At 37.9% G+C, this 15,815-nt stretch overlaps 1 protein-coding gene across 3 annotated transcripts in view; it reads left to right on the forward strand.

Moving 5' to 3' along the window:
- Positions 1-15,815, forward strand: part of CSMD2 (CUB and Sushi multiple domains 2) — a 1,639,331-nt gene that overhangs the window by 1,568,191 nt on the left and 55,325 nt on the right. For all 3 annotated transcript variants that reach the window (XM_075336114.1, XM_075336115.1, XM_075336117.1), the window contains 7 exons: positions 2,088-2,273; positions 2,358-2,552; positions 3,227-3,400; positions 11,652-11,825; positions 12,292-12,465; positions 13,773-13,961; positions 14,071-14,244. In XM_075336114.1, coding sequence (XP_075192229.1) covers positions 2,088-2,273; positions 2,358-2,552; positions 3,227-3,400; positions 11,652-11,825; positions 12,292-12,465; positions 13,773-13,961; positions 14,071-14,244 — 1,266 coding nt within the window. The remainder of the gene's footprint in view (positions 1-2,087; positions 2,274-2,357; positions 2,553-3,226; positions 3,401-11,651; positions 11,826-12,291; positions 12,466-13,772; positions 13,962-14,070; positions 14,245-15,815) is intronic.

The following is a 15,815-nucleotide window of genomic DNA, read 5'->3' on the forward strand; positions in this document are numbered from 1 at the left end:
CTGCTTCTCTGCTGGCAGTGCAGGTCACCGGGAGGATTCAGCGATCATCGGATGGAATAGCGGCAGGAGACAGAGTGCAGAAGGGATCGCGAGGACCGGTAAGTGTTATGGCAATGTTTATTAACTGTTTGTGTACATTTATAATGCATTTTTATGTGTTTGTGATTGCCTCCCATTATAGCCTATACGTTCGAGTTCGGTTCGTCGAACGTTCGACGAACCGAACTCGAACGGGACCCCCGTTCGGCGAACCGGCCTCGAGCCGAACCGGGACCGGTTCGCTCATCTCTAGTCCTAACCTCTAGAATTAAAATCTCACCTTATGTCAACTGACCTTAATGTAGATAGGGCAAAGCAGAACCGGGGTCAGACTGTTCAGACACCTGCCCATGAGAAGCGATAAATGAAATTCCTAGCTCAAAGGGGCAGTTATATACCTGTCTATACAAGGTACAAGAAAGTACATAAAAATCAGTGAAATGAGCCAGAGCATAAGTTGGTATAACTGCAATATATAGGAACATGTTCACACTGTGGCCTTTTAACAACCAAAATCTAAGATAGGAACAAAATGAGTTTATAAGAAACAGATGAACAAATTAATCTCCAAAATGGATCCATTGCACATCTGATGCAAATGAAAGTAGAGGAACCACATTCATTATTACGGGATCCGTCTGTGTTCTGTTATGTATATATGTATATATCACAACAGAAAAAAAAAGTTCTGCATTATGCACATTTGGTCCATTCTAAAAACTGTAATCAATGGGGTCTCTCTACTTCTATTTGCATCAGTTATGAAATGGGCCAATTTTAGACATTAATCAGTTTGTCTATTGTTCAAAATGAAACAAAAAAATAGAATATCCAAACTAAGATGTGAACAGAGCCTTAGTGGGAAAGCTGGATTCCACTCAAACTACCATCGTCCCTTTAGATTAAGTGACACAGAGGTCCTGCTATGCTTTATAAGGGTTTCCTCATTACTATTAAATTATTATGGCTTTATTATATCTAAAGACATAGAAAGCAAAAGCTAAAGCTATGTCTAAAATATAATGACCAGAAGAAACCAGTTCATATATATATATATATATATATATATATATATACAAACAGAATGGATATTATTAAGTCGTGTGTGTGTGTGTGTGTGTGTGTGTGTGTGTATATATATATATATATATATATATATACATATATATATATATACACATACACACATATATATATATATATATATATATGTAAAATTATAAATAGAGCATTATAGCCACAAGATCGTATGATAACTAGAGACATCTCCAGACTTTCTACAGTATCCAAACTGCCAGACATGATGGTTGTTGCTGTTCTAAGAGTTTGGACCTGGCCTTTGTCAGGGGTCAAGATATTTACATATCCAGCACATGACGTAAAATCTGTTTTTCTTCATTTTTTCCACATTTTTAGATGAGTTATATTTGTGGAAATATTTCTTTTTGGAGACCTAATCTTTTTTGCAATACTTTTAATGCCGTGTAGTAGGTCTTATTTAAAGCAGCTGTTTGTTCTATGAAAAGGTGATTAATATAACATGATCAGTTTATCAAAATGAGATCAGTGGAAATCCAGTACCTGACACCCCAATCGGTTAGCTCTTTGCTCTCCATTCAATGCCTATCAGTCTCTTCCAGGTACTACAGTTCAGGTCCTATCTTTTTGATTAGGAGTTGCTCTGCAGTACTAGTCAGCAGCTGCTACACATTGAATGCAGCTGCATAAGTATTCACATCTGGTGACTGCCAGAGCAAAAATCAGCTGATCGGTGGAGATGTTGGGTATTGGATCCCCACCAATCTGTTGTTGTTTGCGCTGTTCTCCAGAACCGGTGACGATTTTGGATCAGAATCATCATCCATTACTTATAGTAGAGAAGGGTTACTGTGGTCAGACTTAGTTCCTTTAATAAACTGTATACACATGGGTTTTCTAAATGGCATGTATGTTACTTACTTTTATACTTGATCCTGTTGTATATTGTTGGATGTGTAATAAAATTGTAATGTCATGGATTGTGACCATTTACTGACTTTTCTCTTCAGCTATGTTTTGTGGGGTCCCAGCTACTCCCAAGAACGGGGCAGTATTTGGTAAGGAATACACTGTAGGCACCAAGGCTCTTTATGAATGCAATGAAGGACACCTACTCTTGAATTCTGAAGATTCAGTTGCGGAATGTCAACCTTCGGGGCACTGGAGCAATGGCAACAACCCTCCCCAATGTGTCGGTGAGTATGTCTGAGCACATGTACGTTGGTACAGTGGAGGATACCTGATTTTATCTTACATCTTCTTCACCCTCTCATTTTCAGCCGTCACATGTCCAGAAATCAACAGTTTGAACACAGAACATGGTCGCTGGCGCCTTATCCATAAAACCCAGTATCAGTATGGAGCTGAGCTGATGTTAATCTGTGACCCCGGCTACTATTACATGGGGTCTCGTATTATTCGTTGTCAAGCCAATGGATCATGGAGTGTTGGGGAAACCGTGCCAACCTGCACAAGTGAGATATAGTGAAAACCACTACCGTAATATGATGCACTAGGACATTGTATCAATCAGATGGTGGAATTTGCCTTTCAATTTCTGGGTCATTCTGAGCTATTCACAACATGAATAGTAGCAAAACTGTCATATTACTGTATGATGCTCAGCTTTCATATTCTAGACCTAGAGTGATACTTAGTTACCATATCAATGGATGACACTAAGCTATTCTATTGCTGTGTGACCCGTATGTCATATTGCAGATTGATACATTTAATAGAAGGCAGCAATTTTCTTTGTTGTGAGTAAAGGGAATGCGGCTGGCATATTAAAAAGATTCTATTTGCCTAGAACCACTAGTAGATACATCAAAAACAGAAACATTGTGTAGTCATATTCTTAAGGACTTTTTCTTTCCAAGGTCTAACATTTCATGAAATATAATTCCTACTACCGTATGCCATGTATTGCACCCCTTATATTAAAGTAATGATAGCTTTACCTTTGCCTAAGGTCAGGATGCTACTTAATTCAACATCACAGTTTTTAGCGGTAACCTGTCTATTGCAACACTGCAGAAGCAATGGAGGAGGAAGACATTTTATGTAAAGGTCATTCGGTGATGTTCCTGAAATAGGAATTAGTTATCTTTACTTTTGATGTCAAAATCAAATTTCTGGTGTTTTTCAGTTATATCCTGTGGGGAACTGCCAACTCCAGCTAATGGAAATAAAATTGGTATGTTGACCCAATATGGAGCGACTGCCATATTTGCCTGTAACAGTGGCTACACCCTAGTGGGGTCCCGTGTGCGAGAATGTATGGCAAATGGGTTGTGGAGTGGACAAGAAGTCAAGTGTTTGGGTAAGTACATTTAATATGCTATATATATATATATATATATATATATATATATATATATATATATATATATATGTATATATATATATATATATTATTGTCATATATTATTGTCCCTTCTTTAACTTCTATTGTCTATATAGCCATATAAATGTTATAAAGTAATTGTTGCTTACATTTTTATTTCATAAATTAATAGTAGAAACATACTATACCACAAAGACTAAAATAAAACTGGATATACTTAAAAACTGCAGAATGTATAACTAAGATACATTACAAAGATGTTAAAGAGTTAGCAGTTTTTTCATGAATCAATTTAAATCAATGGTGTCATATATCTTATCAGAGTATGTTTTTATCTCTTTCTGGAATGATCTTTCAGTCTCTATACATGCATACATTCTGTATTCAGAGAAGACAGGTTTCACCATTATTGACATAGGTGATACCAATTGGGCCTTTTAAAATTCTATGGACTTGGGAGGAGGAAGGAGCTAGAGGCAGAATCAGACATTCTGTTACAGTCAGAGTGGCAGTGACTGTTATGGCCAAAATGGGAATATGGACCCACTGGACCATGCAGCCTGGGCTTACCCTGGAGGGGAGTGACTAAGCGGCTACCTGGTCTTCTCAGGATCCTCTGGTGGCAAAGTTAGTTTTTGCTTTTGGTAGCTGCCAGGTTCCACTCCATTGCGGTCCCCAGATCCACAGTAATTGACCCAAATGGCAACAAGTGAGACGAAGTCAGAGCTACAGCGGGACAGGAACAGGATCACCAGCATGGTGAATGCTTGTACTGGTACAGACGGGACGGCTTAAATAGACTGGACAGGTTTACGTTCGAGTTCAAGTTAAGGTACAAACAGGATGGCTGCTACAGACAGGAAAGGTTCTGGTTCAGACAGAAACATGGATTTAGTAACTCAGGCTGGTATAGAGACATAGCAATGGAATAGGAAACTCAGGCTGGTACCGGGATGCAGGAACAGATTCAGAAACTTTAGCTGGTACTGGAACACAGTATTGGATTTAAGAACTCAGACTACTACCAGGACATAAGAATGGATTCAAGATCTCAAGCTGGTACCGAGACACAGGAACGGAATCAGGAACTCAGACTCTACAGGAACACGGAATTGATGCAGGTATTCATTCTCTACTGGGACACAGGAACAGATTCAGAAACTCAGGCTGGTAGAGGAACACAGGAATAGAATCAGGGACTCAAGATGGAACCAGGACACAGGAATGGATTCAAGAACTCTTGTTTGTACCAGGACACAGGAACAGATTCAGGATCTCAAGCTGGTACTGAGACACAGGAACAGATTCAGGAAAATAGGTGGGTATCGGGACACTGGAACAGATTCAGGTACTCAGAAAGGTTCAGGATCAGGACTGGTTCAAGCTTATGGGCGAGTACCGAATCAGGAACAGGATCTGGGGACCAAACAACAATCTCAAAGCCATTCTATAAAACTTTATGAGCTCCAATTGTCATCCCCTGTCTAAGAAATGGGAAAGCCTGTATTCACTGAACACATTTTTCTAGTGAATTGAGATTTTTCAGAATTAATTATCAATCCAGGAGAAAGAAGCAGATTTTTCGGATAAGTCATATCACAAAGTTTCTTATTTTCAACAGTACTATTGATTTATGAAAAAAACTGATAACTCTTTAACATCTTTATAATGTATCTCAGTTATACATTCTGCAGTTTCTAAAGATATCCAGTTTTATTTTAGTCTTTGTGGTATAGAATATAGTTTCTTCTAGGAAACCATTGCATATAAAGGTTATCTGGTGCTAAGTTTTTATTCTAACTATGGCTTCCATAGCCAAATACATGGTGACGTTTAGCTCAATAACATATGACCATACCATACCATATCATTTACCTGTTAAACAGAATTCAGTAAAAAGATTCATAGTACCCTGGTCCAGCATCCTTATTGGTTGGTAGGTCATAAGAATGAGGAATTCTCGACACTCACATATATCATATAACTTGATTGATCTTTTTATTCAGGATCTGCATGTTTCCGCTTCTCCAAAGCTTTCAACAGCAGTCTAATTAAAAGGTTCAATCAAGCTTTATGATATGTGTGAGTGCCGGGAGTTCTTCGTTCTTATGCCATTCATTTCCATGTGCACCACATTTGAGATTGGAGTGCTGATCACCATTTGGACCTTTTAGTAATGTTGGTAGTCTATGACTGCAAACTAGAGCCCTGCAAAACGTCTCCTACCTTCCGGCATCCCGGTACCTCTTCTGGCTAGTATGCCTGACACAACATCATGCATGAAGCACACCACAGCAGGGATACAATGTCAGGTAAACTAATCAAAAGAGATGCCAGGAATACCAGTGATAGAGGCTTATAGGGCTTTGGTCTGGTGGCCATGGACTACCAACATATTTACCGGACCAGTGTTTTGCAAATATTTTTGCTCAACTCTACTGTTTAATAAAGGTCATATACACATTTTACCTGTTAAGTAAAGGTTACAGTATATATGCCTTTTAATCTGTTAAATAAAGGTTATACAGTCATGGCCAAAAGTTTTGAGAATGCTACAAATATTAATTTTTACAAAGTCTACTGCTTAAGTTTTTCTAATGGCAATTTACATATACTCCAGAATGTCATAAAGAGTGATCAGCTTAACAGCAATTACTTGCAAAGTCAATATTGGCTAAGAAAATGAACTTCAACCCCCAAAACACATTTCAACATCATTGCATTTCTGCCTTAAAAGGAGCAGCTAACATGGTTTTAGTGATTGTTCCATTAACACAGGTGTGGGTGTTGATGAGGACAGGGCTGGCGATCAATCAGTCATGATTAAGTAAGAATGACACCACTGGACACTTTAAAAGGAGGCTGGTGCTTGGTATCATTGTTTCTCTTCAGTTAACCATGGTTATCTCTAAATAAATACGTGCAGCCATCATTGCTCTGCACAAAAATGGCCTAACAGGGAAGAGTATCGCAGCTACAAAGATTGCACCTCAGTCAACAATCTATCGCATCATCAAGAACTTCAAGGAGAGAGCTTCCATTGTTGCCAAAAAGGCTCCAGGGCGCCCAAGAAGGACCAGCAAATGCCAGGACCGTATCTTAAAACTGTTTCAGCTGCGGGATCGGACTTACAGCAGTGCCGAGCTAGCTCAGCAATGGCAGCAGGCTGGTGTGAGTGCTTCTGCATGCACTGTGAGGCGGAGACTGCTTGAGCAAGGCCTGGTTTCAAGGAGGGCAGCAAAGAAGCCACTTCTCTCCAGAAAAAATATCAGGGGCCGACTGATATTCTGCAAAAGGTACAGGGAGTGGACTGCTGAGGACTGGGGTAAAGTCATTTTCTTAGATGAATCCCCTTTTCGATTGTTTGGGACATCTGGAAAACAGCTTATTAGGAGAAGAAGAGGTGAGCGCTACCACCAGTCTTGTCTCATGCCAACTGTTAAGCATCCTGAAACGATTCATGTGTGGGGTTGCTTCTCAGCCAAGGGAATCGGCTCACTCACAGTCTTGCCTAAAAACACAGCCATAAATAAAGAATGGTACCAGAATGTCCTCCAAGAGCAACTTCTCCCAACTGTCCAAGAGCAGTTTGGCGCCCAACAATGCCTTTTCCAGCATGATGGAGCACCTTGCCATAAAGCAAAAGTGATCACTAAATGGCTCATGGAACAAAACATAGAGATTTTGGGTCCATGGCTTGGAAACTCCCCAGATCTTAATCCCATTGAGAACTTGTGGGCAATCATCAAGAGATGGGTGGACAAACAAAAACCAACAAATTCTGGCAAAATGCAAGCATTGCTTATGCAAGAATGGACAGCTATCAGTCAGGATTTGGTCCAGAAGTTGATTGAGAGAATGCCAGGGAGAATTGCAGAGGTCCTAAAGAAGAAGGGTCAACACTGCAAATATTGACTTGCTGCATTAACTCATTCTAACTGTCAATATAACCTTTTGGTACTCATAATATGATTGCAATTATATTTCTGTATGTGATGTAAACATCAGACAAACGCAATTGAAAACCAGAGGGCAACAGATCATGTGAAAATATAATTTTGGTGTCATTCTCAAAACTTTTGGCCATAACTGTATACACCTTTTACCTGTTAAGTAAATGTTATATATGCCTTTTAACCTGTTAAGTAAAGGTTATATATGCCTTTTAACCTGTTAAGTAAAGGATATATACACCTTTTAACCTGTTAGGTAAGTCATGTTCACCTTTTACCTTTTAACTAAAGGTTATATATAGACCCTTTGTCTTTTAAGTAAAGGCCATATACTTCTTATACCTGTTAAATTGCGGTCATATACAGGTTTTACTAGTTAAGTAAAGGTCATATATCTTTTAATGGTCATATATACCTTTTATCTGTTAAATAAAAGCCAAATACACGCTTTGTTATGTAAAAATCATAAACACATTTCACCTGTAAATAAAGGCCCTATATTCCTTTTAACTGTTAAACAAGTGTTCGAGGCGACACACAATCCAAGGTGCATGTGTCTGAGGAAGGCATCCACAGTATATAACTGTTAAATGTAGATTATATACACAGTTTACCTGTTAAAAAAAGGAAATATTCAACGTTTACTTGTCATGTAAGGGTCTTATATACCTTTTTATGTAAAGATCATGTATACCTTTTACCTTTTATGTAAAGGTCATATACACCTTTTATCTTTTATGTAAAGGTTATATACACCTTTTATCTTTTATGTAAGGTCATATACACCTTTTATCTTTTATGTAAAGATTATATACACCTTTTATCTTTTATGTAAGGTCATATACATCTTTTACCTTTTTTGTAAAGGTCATGTGTACCTCTTCATTTTAATGTAAAGGTCATATACATCTTTTACCTTTTATGTAAAGGTCATATACACATTCTATCTTTTATATAAAGGTCATATACACCTTTTATTGTTTATGTAAAGGTCAAATACACCTATCTTTTATGTAAAGGTCAAATACACCTTCTATCTTTTCTTGTAAAGGTCATATACATCTTTTACTTTTTATATAAAGGTCATATACACCTTTTTTCTTTTATGTAAAGGTCATAAACATCTTTTACCTTTTATGTAAAGTTCATGTACATCTTTTACTTTTTATATAAAGGTCATTTATGCCTTTTATCTTTTATGTAAAGTTCATATACATCCATTCTTTACCTTTTATGTAAAGGTCACATATATCTTTTACTTTTCATGTAAAGGTCATATGCACTTTTTATCTTTTATGTAAAGGTCATGTATACAGTGCCTTGCAAAATTGTTTGCTCCCCTTGAATTTTTCAACCTTTTCCCACATTTCAGGTTTCAAACATAAAGATAAAATTGTTTAATGTTATGGTGAAGAATCAACAACAAGTGGGACACAATTGTGAAGTTGAACAAAATGTATTGCTTATTTTAAACTTTTATAAAAAATAATAAACTGAACATTGGGGCGTGCAATATTATTCGTCCCCTTTAAGTTAATACTTTGTAGCACCACCTTTTACTGCGATTACAGCTGTAAGTCACTTGGGGTATGTGTCTATCAGTTTTGCACATCGAGAGACTGAAATTCTTGCCCATTCTTCCTTTGCAAACATCTCGAGCTGAGTGAGGCTGGATGGAGAGTGTTTGTGAACAGCAGTTTTCAGCTCTTTCCACAGATTCTCGATTGGATTGAGGTCTGGACTTTGACTTGGCCATTCTAACACCTGGATACGTTTATTTGTGAACCATTCCATTGAAGATTTTGCTTTATGTTTGGGATCATTGTCTTGTTGGAAGACAAATCTCCGTCCCAGTTTCAGGTCTTTTGCAGACGCCAACAGGTTTTCTTCAAGAATGGTCCTGTATTTGGCTCCATCCATCGTCCCATCAATTTTAACCATCTTCCCTGTCCCTGCTGAAGAAAAGCAGGCCCAAACCATGATGCTGCCACCATCATGTTTGACAGTGGTGATGGTGTGTTCAGAGTGATGCGCTGTGTTTCTTTTACGCCAAACATATCGTTTAGCATTGTGCCCAAATAGTTTGATTTTGGTTTCATCTGACCAGAGCACCTTCTTCCACATGTTTGGTGTGTCTCCCAGGTGGCTTGTGGCAAACATTAAATAACACTTTTTATGGATATCTTTGAGAAATGGCTTTCTTCTTGCCACTCTTCCATAAAGGCCAGATTTGTGCAGTGTACGACTGATTGTTTTCCTATGGACAGACTCTCCCACCTCAGCTGTAGATCTCTGCAGTTCATCCAGAGTGATCATGGGCCTCTTGGCTGCATCTCTAATCAGTCTTCTTCTTGTTTGAGATGAAAGTTTGGATGGACAGCCAGGTCTTGGTAGATTTGCAGTGATATGATACTCCTTGCATTTCAATATGATCACTTGCACAGTGCTTCTTGGGATGTTTAAAGTTTTGAAAATCTTTTTGTAACCAAATCCGGCTTTAAACTTCTCCACAACAGTATCACGTACCTGCCTGTTGTGTTCCTTGGTCTTCATAATGCTGTCTGCGCTTTAAACATAACACTGAGACTATCACAGAGCAGTTGCATTTATATGGATACTAGATTACACACAGGAGGCTTATATTTATCACCATCAGTCATTTAGGACAACATTGGATCATTCAGAGATTCTCAATGAACTTCTGGAGTGAGTTTGCTGCACTGAAAGTAAAGGGGCCGAATAATATTGCACGCCTTCATTTTCAGTTTATTATTTTTTACAAAAGTTTAAAATAAGCAATAAATTTCATTCAACTTCACAATTGTGTCCCACTTGTTGTTGATTCTTCACCATAAAATTTTCATGTTTTATTTTTATGTTTGAAGCCTGAAATGTGGGAAAAGGTTGAAAAATTCAAGGGGGCAAAATACTTTTGCAAGCCACTGTACCTCTTCACTTTTATTTAAAGGTCATATATATCTTTTACCTTTCATGTAAGGGCCATATACATCTTTTACCTTTTACCTTTTATGTAAAGGCAATATACACCTTTTCCGATTATGTATACGCCATTTACACCTGTTAGCTTTTATGTAAAGGTCATGTACAGCTTTTATGTTGAATTCTACATTTACTAACAATATATTTACTATTAAAGAAGGTACATTGACTCTCCTGAAATCTCTGTTTTAACAAATGCTGGTATTTTCTATAAAATAAAAATTCTGCTTCATCTTTTAAAATAAATCTTATTTGTGCTTTTCCCATTTTTCCTCAATTCATTTCTATGTCTAAATTTACAACTGACAGTTAGGCTGGGTTCACACTACGGTATTGTCTCCATCTGAGAAAAACGGTCCGATAGTGCTAATTAGCCTGTAATCACCGTTTGATTAGAGTCTGACCAGGGTGGGATCCATTTTTCTCGGAGGTGGAGAATAAAATAAAAAAAAGTTTCTCCGTCTTCTCCATTCCATCAGTCCGTGAAAATCGGACCACACTCGAATGTCATCCAAGTACTGGACGACATTTGTCCTGGATCCGTAGACTTGAATGGCTGAGTGTTATCTAATTTACAAAGGCAAATCGGTACAAGGAAACAATCAGACATGTGCACTGCCTCATTGAATAAAGGCCCTGTCACACACAGAGATAAATCAGTGGCAGATCTGTGGTTGCAGTGAAATTGTGGACAATCAGTGCCAGGCTTGTGGCTGTGTACAAATGGAACAATATGTCCATGATTTCACTGCAACCACAGATCTGCCAAAGATTTATCTCTGTGTGTGATGGACCTTAACACTGTGTGATCCGATTGTTTGAGGCGTAGCATTCGGGCTGAAAATATGGTTGTCTTCACGTGCCCTTACTATGTGAGATACTGTCAGCACTGATTGGACACCCCCCAACTGGTATCACCTGGTTGTCATTTCATAAATGTCTAAGAGTGGATTTGCACAATGTAGAGCTATAATAAAAGATGTATAAATCTTGTTTGAGTGTTTTCTTGAAGCATAGAATTATCTACTAAAATAGACATGAGAGATGACAAGTCCTCTTTAGTTTAACACACTGTACCAGAATAGCAGCACTTTTCAATACAACTTATTGGGGGATATAGAATCCATAGGTCTTCCCTATATCACTTTGGTGTACTCATCCCACCTATTTATTATAAAAATGTCAGCTTTTAATACTATATTTGCCTTCTAAGTTTTTAATGGCAATAATGTGTTATTTTCCTGCATTGATTACTGATTGTTTCTTTTGTACAGCTGGTCACTGCGGGACCCCAGAACCTATAGTTAATGGCTTGATTAATGGACAGAACTATAATTATCGAGACAGCGTTGTATACCAATGCAATGCAGGTTTCAGATTAATTGGAAAATCTGTCAGAATATGTCAGCAGGACCATCGGTGGTCGGAGAAGTCCCCCATCTGTGTCCGTAAGTACGGTATTGAGAAACAGATAAAGTAAATCATTATCAAGGATTTCTCCAAAGCATCAATAGATACCACTTGTGCAATTGATACACTACACTTCTATTGTCTCTCTAATCATTTTATAATATGAAAAAACACATATCCATAAACTGGAAAGTATCTACAATATTTACCTCCCGGACAACCAGATAGGTTTCTACAGTCCTGTGCATAGTCTTCAGAGGACCACCATCACCAATCTGCTACTACTTAGTAAAGGCAGAACACTTATAACTACTGCTAATTTGTGGAGACATTATTCATTAAGGGGAATGTTTCATCAAGTATTTGTTATGTAATCTGAGAGCAGCATGATGTAGGTGCTGAGATAAAAATACCTGATGGCTTCATTATTGATATAAGTGATATAAGATTGAAAAAGAGTTGTGTGGTTACATCAGATTTTCATTTTACTCCTGGTCATTACAGCAATAACATGTGGACATCCTGGTAATCCTGGAAATGGAATAACTCAGGGATCACAGTTCAATCTGAATGACATAGTGAAGTTTGGATGCAATGCTGGATATGTCTTAGAGGGTGTTATACAAGCTCAATGCCAAGCCAATGGACAATGGAGTCATGCCCTGCCAACATGCAGAAGTAAGTAGTACCGCTTTGCTCCTTCTTCAATAATTTGTAAATATTTCATTCCTTATTTTTGCAATAAAGAGAAAACAGTAGGCTGTAAAAATGATAGGAACATGAAAAAATGATCAAATTCGCCATACCTATCACTCACTGTTCCTCTTGTAACACTGCTTGGATTCCATTCCACTCTCCATGGTTCCTTCTGTGAATGGAATGGACGTAACTACTTTCATACAATCACTGAGCACAATGATAAGTCCTCTGCTTGATTTAAAGCATCTCTCCACCATTTGTTTGTTTTTCAATAATGGAGTGGTGCTTTAAATCTAAGTCCCCTGTTCCCAGTCTTATAGCCACTCTCTGGCGTTTTCATCTTTTTTTAGTACTGCTGTAGTCCTGCGTTGCCATCTTATGCCTGTAACTTCTGACTGGCCTGAAGTCAGAAGTTACGTCACAATCGCTCAATGCAAGTCTATGAGAGCCAGAACAAGGGCAGAATGAGGCTCTCTTAGAGGTGTATTGAGTTCTAATTGACAGCTCGCTCCATGAAAGACTGGAGACTGATCAGAGCGAAGAGGAAAAAGATGAAGACAGCGGCAGGTGAGTATAAGAAATGGGGAAGGCGACTTATATTTAAAGCATTGCTCCAAAGGGGAAATAAAGCAAAAACCACTGGAGTGCTGCTTTAAAAAAATCAAAGGTGGAAAATCAATTAAAAGGCATGTAAAGTGAGGATGCCTATCTATCTCATATCTATCTATCTATCTATCCCTCTATCTATCTATCTGTCTATCTATCTCATATCTATCTATCTATCTCATATCTATCCATCTATCTATCTATCTCATATCTATCTATTTATCTATCTATCTCATATCTATTAATCTATCTATCCATCTCTCTCTCTATCTATTTATCTATCCCTCTATATATCTATCTATCTATCTATCTATCTATCTATCTATCTATCTATCTATCTATCTATCTATCCATTTATCCATCTTTATACCTATCTATCTATCTATCTATCTATCCATTTACCCATCTATCTATCCATTTATCCATCTATCTATCCATCTATCTATCTATCTATCCCTCTATCTCATATCTATCTATCTATCCCTCTATCTCATATCTATCTATCTATCTATCTATCCCTCTATCTCATATCTATGTATCTATCTATTTATCTATATCATATCTATCTATCCCATATCTATCTACCTATCTATCTATATATATTCTATCGATATCATATCTATCTATTCCATATCTATCAAGTCCTGACTTTTTATGTGAATGTTCTTTCTTTCTACCAGTCTTAAACTGCACAGATCCTGGACATGTTGAGAATGGCCTCAGACGGGTTCTACAGAAAGGTCCAGATCGATTCAGCTTTGGTACATCCGTCTCCTTTGAGTGCAGCCATGGTTACTATTTAATGGGAACACATGTTCTTTCCTGCCAGGGAGATGGCACTTGGGATCGAGATCTTCCCAGCTGCCATTGTAAGTAACCTTTATAACTATAAGTTAGATTTACCGTAGATGTTTTCATGGAGTTTGTAGCCTCCACTTCAATGGCTAAAGAGATATTGTATTTTTCCATGGTTTTCAGTGATCTCTTGTGGTTCCCCTGGTCTTCCACCCAATGCCCAGGTTTCTGGAAGAAGATACACAGTGGGTTCTGCGGTCCAGTACAGCTGCCTTGGCAAACGAACCCTCATTGGGAATGCTACCCGGATTTGCCAGCTGGATGGGCGCTGGAGTGGCTTCCTACCTCACTGCTCAGGTAAGCTGATATTTCTGTTTGCAGTAATTTGGGGTCCTTATAACAGCATAAAAAAGAGATGCAACTATCCTAGAAACATGGGCTTCTGTTTAGTATTCTGGCATTAGCTTTACTTACTTTTTTATCTAATCTATTTAGACAAATTCATTATTGATTTGAATCTTTACTAAGAGCACACCAGTGAAAGATTCCGCACATCTTGGAACAAGCTGAACTGTAGCTGCTTGTTTGTTAAACAGTATTAGGAAATGTAAGCTATAGTGTACATGCCTAGAGATTTTTTCCAAGGGATGGTAATGCTATGTTGTATCTGGTTATGGACCGGTTCTACAGAAAAAAACACCATTAAAGGGAATCTGTCTGCAGGTTTTTGTTGCCTGATCTGACAGCAACATAATGTAGGCAAGGAGATTCTGAATACAACAGCATATAACTTAAATTACTGGGTGCAGCCATTCTCATATAATCAAAAATTTGAGTTTAAAACATGTAGCTGAGCCCAGGGAGCTATCCATGCCCAACAGGCTCTCTAAAGATATTGTACATTGACTGTGATGTGTCAATCCCATCAGGGGGAATGTTGGACTGCATATGCCTTTATAGTCCTGTAATGTTAATCACGTGGTAATAAAGTTATTAGTTTAAGTAAATAATAGCATGCACACAGATAAGAGAGATGGTTGCTTTTTGTTTTATAACCCCAACATCATGATATCCTCAACTTACATAGCAAAAACCTGCTGTCAGATTCCCTTAACGAGCTGTTACTTTTAGCAGCTGCAAACTACCTGTACCTGCGTTATCATCTGACCACGCAGAAAGGAAACAGTAAGGGATTTTACGCAATAACCTCAAGCAGAGATCTTGAAACCCATGAGGAATTGATGGAATGAAGTATTTTCATTTCAATAGGTCTTCTTTACATCTGGCCATGCAACACACTAGAGCAAAAATACAATTTTGTGCCTTCCACACTTGCGAAGATGTTTAGCACTTGCATAACATTTGGTATTATAAAAACTCATCTTGCTAGACAAAACATAATTTTCTTAATTTTACTATTAAAGTGGCATTCTCAAAATTTAAAGTAACTTACTAAACCTACTAAAGATAACTTACTGATCACTAGAGATCTCACCATTGGGACCACAAGCATTCTGTTGACGACGGTTTGAAGAGCTCTATCTTGAATGCAGCATACATGCTCGTAGTTGACTTTTGCTGTCTTTGTTGTCTATTGGACTGTATGAGAATGTTGGGTACAGCGCTTATGTTTGGCAATTTCCAGCGATCCCATATAAAATGGAGTGGAGGTCAAACATGTCCAACTCCGTTTCATTCAGATGGAGCTCTGCATAACCCATTCTTGAGATTCCAAGCATTATTTTTGGAATTCTTGTGGTCCCAGCAATAAGACCACTAGCGATCACTAAGTAAAGGATACGGGATAACTTTTAATTGTTAAAAACCCCTTCTCACGTTCCAAAAAAGTTGCACTTTTCTATCAATACATAGTAGAACATTTATAGAATCAAACCCACCGAGTAACAACACAGTAATAGGCTTAAAAA

Source organism: Anomaloglossus baeobatrachus, chromosome 2, assembly GCF_048569485.1.
Source record: "Anomaloglossus baeobatrachus isolate aAnoBae1 chromosome 2, aAnoBae1.hap1, whole genome shotgun sequence".
Classification (NCBI taxonomy): domain Eukaryota; kingdom Metazoa; phylum Chordata; class Amphibia; order Anura; family Aromobatidae; genus Anomaloglossus; species Anomaloglossus baeobatrachus.